The sequence below is a fragment of the Psammomys obesus genome, unplaced genomic scaffold (genome assembly GCF_907164565.1).
Source record: "Psammomys obesus unplaced genomic scaffold, mPsaObe1.curated_primary_1811, whole genome shotgun sequence".
Lineage (NCBI taxonomy): Eukaryota > Metazoa > Chordata > Mammalia > Rodentia > Muridae > Psammomys > Psammomys obesus.
The window spans coordinates 691,645-697,524 of record NW_026585643.1 but is presented as its reverse complement, the minus strand read 5'-3'; the positions used below and the strand labels follow the sequence as shown (position 1 = coordinate 697,524).

The 5,880-nt window shown below is 54.0% G+C and overlaps 1 protein-coding gene across 1 annotated transcript; it reads right to left on the bottom strand.

Annotated features, from left to right (window-relative positions):
- Positions 1-212: 212 nt before the first annotated feature.
- On the bottom strand, positions 213-4,664 carry Rem2 (RRAD and GEM like GTPase 2). The gene is made up of 5 exons (XM_055615730.1): positions 4,524-4,664; positions 3,034-3,378; positions 2,742-2,815; positions 1,519-1,726; positions 213-1,182 (listed from the first exon to the last, which is right to left on the bottom strand). Exons 1-5 carry the CDS (start codon positions 4,600-4,602, stop codon positions 887-889), a joined length of 1,002 nt encoding a protein of 333 aa, XP_055471705.1. The 5' UTR covers positions 4,603-4,664; the 3' UTR covers positions 213-886.
- Positions 4,665-5,880: the final 1,216 nt, after the last annotated feature.

Sequence of the window (5,880 nt, the reverse complement as noted above, 5' to 3'; positions counted from 1 at the left end):
CCAGATCTGTTGTCTCACTGTTGCTGAGTGCCTGCCCCAGGACCCAGCCAGCTCCATCTTTCCTAAAGATGCCCAGTCCTTGCTTCACAGGGCCTCCCAAGTTCTCCTGCCTGTAACAGAAGCTTCCCCTCACATCTCCTTCTCTGGGAACCATCAGAACAGAAAGCCAAGATGAACACAGTGCAATAGAAAAAAAATTTTATTGGAAGGGAGAAAGGGTGGCTCCTCGCTGGTGCCTTCTAGGCCCTGGCCAAAGGAGTTGCCAGCACTCAGCTCTACCTTAGGACATCTAAATGCAGAAAGTCTGCCCACATCTTCACTTCAGTAACCTTAATGGGGACGTGTCATAGTAGAATGGTAAATCAGAGTCCAATTTCAAGAATAGCTTCCAGGCCCGTTTTTGAAAGAAGTTCTTAAGAGCAAAGTGGACCAGGGCAGAGGATAAGAGAACGTTTTCAGTTATCTCTAAAGACTCAGCTCTGGGTTTTTACCTTTAAAACTTTCTTAAAGGTAAGGCATGTTCAGAGTACCAAGGAAGTCAGCTCCCATCCAGGAGGCTACAAAGCACTTTCCCAGTACTAGCTTTTGGAGTCTCTTTCCGGGAGAGGTGGCTTCTTGCGAGTTAGTAATAACAAAAAAAAAAAAAATACCTTGCAGCACGGATTTGTTCCCTGACTTGCAGGTCTTGAGGCGTTGTGAGTGGTCGGCTTTCAGACCAGGGTGCCGGTGGTGGTGGTGGTGAACCTACCAGGCACCCGGCCCCGCCTCCCGCTCACACCAGGGCATCCTGGGTATTTTTGGTTTCCTAGACGGACAGGAGTGGGGTGAGGGGGCGAGCGGAGGGCACGGTGACCATGGCGACTGCAGTGACCATGGCGACCGCGGCTCAGAGCACGGAGAGGTCGTGACACGACCTGGAGCGTTGCTTGAAGAACTTGGCGTTGCGAGGCACCAGGTTGGCGAGGAAGCGCTTGGCCTTCTTGGTGAGGCTCTCGCGGCGCGTGGGCGGCGCGAGGCCGTCGGGGCTGCCAGGCTCGGGTCGCTGGCCCCCGGCATGACCCCGGGCCCGCCGCAGCCTGATCTGGCGCACGGCGCCCTCGAAGAGCTCACGAGTGTTGTGGTGCAGTGCGGCCGAAGTCTCGATGTGCTTGCAGCTCAGCGTCCCGGCCAGATGGCGACCCTCTGCAGGAAGGAAGCCGCTCAGGCGCCTGCTGGGCAGCTTTGCCCTTGCCTAGAGTGGGCTTTGCACAGGTGGGGCGGGAGATGGGGATGGGACCACCGAATCCCAACTCACAGCTGGGCTGGGATCCTATGGCTGAGGTGCGAAAGGGAGGGCAAAGTGCCCAGGAAGGCTAGTGAGGACCCCAGAAGCTGGGTAGTGGGGCTTTTCCTTGACCCAGGTTCTAAATGCAAGAGCTCATGCACCAGTTTGGGGGGGGGGGGGAGGCTTCCCGGGAAAAGTGACATTTAAAGTCAGCTCTTGAGATTTCAAGTACAGAATGGGTTCAGGATACACACCCTCCAGAGATACCTCCCGGGACCGCGCCAGATCGCTCTTGTTTCCAACAAGGATGACAGGTAGGTCGTGGTGGGGCCTCCCAGCCCGGAGCCGAAGAAGGGTTTCTGGAACTTTGGAGAAGCTTCGTCGATCTGTGACTGAGAAGACGATGAGAAAGGCATCCCCCGTCTGAAGGCAGTGGTCCTGCAGCCATCCTCCTGCGTCTCCCTAACAGATGAGCAGAGAACCATAAAATGCCAGGACTGGAGGCATAGCCTGGAACCTGCAGCTCAGCCACCAGTAATTTGACTGTGAGAGAGACCACTTGTTTAGGACCGGAAGCTAGTTAATGGCAGAATTCCAACAGCCAGGGACCTTGTGGATGATGGAGAAGTTAGTGATGTGAGTCCCGCGTGGGAGAATTGGGGAAATAGGATTTCAGAGTAGGTTAGCCATCTACTTACTTAGACGTAAGCCCTTGGTTTGGGAGGATGTTATTCAGGAATATGGAAGGACTGGGGGTGGAGAGCACAACTGGGAGAAGGCTTGCCTGGTATTCGTGCAGAGAGGCCAGCATGTTGTAAGCCCCACGCAGCAGGCTAAGGCAAGCAGAGGGTTGTGAGTTCTAGGCCAGTGTGGACTACAGTGAGACCCTGTTCCCCAACATAAAGAGCTAAAAATTAAAACAAACACAATTTAGCCTCTTCTTTCTATACAGTAATATTATGTTCTTTTTAAATTAAAAAAAAAAATTTTTTTTGGCTCTCCTGGACTAGCTTTGTAGACCAGGCTGGCCTCGAACTCACAGAGATCCGCCTGCCTCTGCCTCCTTGAATGCTGGGAGTGGCATGCTCTACTGCTCCCAACTGTAACATTATGTTGAAGTGTTCTGAAGCCCCACATCCTTTTACTGGTAGTATAGAGCCCTTTGTCCTTTCATATCAGACTTCCAGGCTGACGTATGCATGCGTGGGTCAATTTCTGTGTGTTTAACCTGACTTGAAGCTGAAGAGTTTGTCAAATTCAGATTTGAACTGTTCTCTGAGCCAAAAGGTCCCAGAATAATGGTGGGTATCCCAACCATGAGCCATAACAGGCATGCCACGGCCAGCCTTCTCTCCTTGAGAGGCGGCAATGCAAAGTCATGCTCTAACCAGGATCAGTGATGCCAGCATCTTCAGCCAGACTGCCCCTCCCAAGTCCCTGCCGCTTCACCTGCTCACCGCCACATCCTCGTCCTCACCTGCTCCCAGATGTCATAAACAATTAAAGTCACTTCTTCTTTGTCCACCATGATTCGTCTCTCATAGGTGTCCTCTGTTGGGAAAGGGAATGAAATGTATGAGGAGGCTCCCCAACCCTTGTGAGAGCTGGCATCAGGATCTCGTACAGCCCCCAACATAGGCAATCTCCTCCAGGGAGACTCTCATAGAAGGCACTAGAGAAACTGCTCTTAGAGTCTCTCCTCCAGGAACTCTTCACCCCAGGAACACTCTCATCTCTGATGAGAGCCCTGAAGGTTCCCCCCCAAATACCTGAGTTCTCCATCTCATGAGCACTGTCTCCCTCGAGACCTCCAAAAGTGCCTGCTAGCGTGCTCTTGCCCACGCCACTCTCCCCCACCAGCATGACCTTAAAGACGCCATCTTTTTGGGCAAGGGCTGCATCCCCTGAGCCCAAGGAGTCAGAGGAGCCAGAGGATGAGGCCTGAGGTGGCCAGTCAAGTTCGTCTACAGCTTGGGCCCGCCGCAGCTGGTGTTTGTAGGGCACAGGCATACTCCCTCTTCGTCTGGGGACCCCAGGGGCAGGAGGTGGCCCACTCCGGTCCAACTCTGCCAGCAGTTTCTCTGGCTTCTGTTTCAAAAATGTAGTATCTGCTTCTAAAGAGGGAGAGAAGAGGAAGCCATGAGTGAGGTATATCTAGGCATCCACTGAGAGGTTAATTCTAGCTGCTTCTTCAGAGGACCAGCTAAAGACCATGACCCCCCCCCAAAAAAAAAACAAAAACAAAAACAAAAACAAAAACTGAGGTTCACTGGTTCAGCCTCAGGTGCTAACATTGTCCTGAAGCCCAAAGCGATGAACTTTCAAGGAACCGGCATGATGGCTTTTCTGTGCTGATCCTAGCCACAACCAGTTCAAAACTTGCGTCAAGTGAGGGAGGCACTTATGCGAGGGCTCACACACCACTCACACCTTACACTGACACGGGCACACCCTTACACTAGGCGTCAGGCTTAGTGGGTTGGGAAGCTATCTTTCCACTAATGGGCCCTGCCTCCTATTGCTTCCTGCACCTCAGTCCCCAAACTGTGAGCTGCCGCTGGCAGGTGTAGGCAGAACCCGAAACTTTGCCTGATTTCTAGGTCTGGGGGAGGGGGAGGGGCCTGGAGAAGGGGAGTGTGCTGTCTCCTGTGTCCTCGTACATGAGCATCTCTGGTGCATGTTCGTGTGTGTGAGAGAGTCCTCCTGGAATCTTGCCTGTCCCAGTGAGTGGGAGAATACTGTGTTCACGGGGAGGTAGAGGTGGTGAGAGTTGTGTATGGGAGGAGGATGACAATTCAAGGGTTGGGGTAACTGGAGGAACAACAACAGACACAACAAAGGGGGATGGAGCGAGGCTATAAATAGCACAGGATCAATATTTGGCAGGCGGCCAAAGATGGAGCTAGAAGAAGCCCTCACAACAGGTCCCCAGGGAAGCCCCCTCAGCTGGAGACTCCCGGGTTTGTGGGCTGCTCCTTTCCTTCCCCCTTCCCTCCTGGAAGTCTCTGCCTATCAGGGATGAGGTTAACCTAGGGGCCAAGTGCCGGTTTCTCTCGCAAAGCCCTGGCAGTGTTGGGGGAGGGGGCACCTGGGCAGCTTTTCCCCTCCCCCTCGGCTGTCCAGACCTCAAAAGTGCAGGGGTCTCCCTGTCTGCATTTGCTCTTCCCTTCTCATCGAGCCCCTGACACAGACCTTCCCACCAAAGGCTCAGCTCCCCCACCCATGGCTTCAGCCACATCCTACTCCGCTAAGTCCTCACCTGGTGTGGGGGTCCCTGGTGGGGAGGCCTGGTGGCTACTGGAAGAACAAAGTGCTGTGGTTTCTGTGTCCGTATCCATATTGGTGTCAAGGTCCGGGTGCCTCGGCGTGCATGTGCGAGCGCAGCCCAGCGGCTCACGGCACCGGCTCCTCACTCAGAAGCACTGTCAGCTTTTCCTTTTAAATACTGGGGCCCCCCCCACTTCGTTCCCCCCCCCCCCCAGACACCTGGGGAAATTGTCCCGCCTCCTGATGAGGTCACATATGCTAATGAGCAGTGATGTAAGCGGGATTCCCTCCTTCTGTCCCCCTCCTTTTTCTTTGTGTCACTTCCCTCTGGGAGCTTTCCCTGCACTGGCATAGCTTGGTGGGGACACAACAGCAGTCAGAGGGGCAGAAAGAGAAGGTGTCAGAAGGCAAGTGTGCAGGAAGGGGGCTGCGGATCAAGGAGCTGAGAGTGGCAGGAGGCAGGGACCCCTGGAGCTACAGGACTTTTGCTCCAGGGTCCAAAGACTGTATGCTTTGTCTTTTGTTTCCAACCCCCATCCCACCTCCCACCGTCCAGCTTAGAGTGGGTGCTCAGTAGCTAAAAAGAGGGTGACAGACTGAGTAACGGCTAACTGGAAAGAGGAAGAGACGGGTCAAGAGATGGCAAGGCTGGAGGATGGCCACCCTACGGTCTGTCTCCTTCACTCTGCCTCTTCTGGAGTAGGAGCTGCAAGAGTCTGCAGAGCTCCGAGGAAGCCTCTTTGTGCAGCTTCATTTTGCCACTAGGTTGGCGCCGCCAGTGTTAATCTACGGGAAGCCAGAACAGGCAACTCCTTGACTGTGCTGGTCTGGCCAGCTCCCTTTTTTCTCAGATTCCCACTCTCGTCAGCCTCCCTCCACACCCCCTAAGCAACCAGCTGCCTCTCTGCTTCGCCCTTCTCTGCCAAGTACTCTCCGTGTTAACACTCTTCCTTGTCATGACTAAGGTTTAGAGTGTTTGGTGGGTGGCCTGTCCCTAAAGCACTCACGCAGGTGTCACTAGGATTCCTACTTTTTCCTTCCCAGTGCCAAGACAACCACCCGTTTCTACACAAAGCTGCTTGCCTTCTCTTAAATATCCACCGCCTTCTTTTACCGGTGATACAGTCTGCCATTCTCAGTGGACTTTTCCATGGAGGAAGCTGTTAGTAACCCTGGGAATATGTATAGGGCCACTTACCTGGAGATCAGCCCTGGGGCAGGCCCTGAAGGAGCTAACCCCCCCCCCCCCCCCCCCCCCCCACTGAGGAGCCATCAGTCAGCAACCACAGCCTATTACTCTGGTTTGCTTCTATGCTGCTGTGAAAAAGCCCCAAAACAACCTTGGCTAA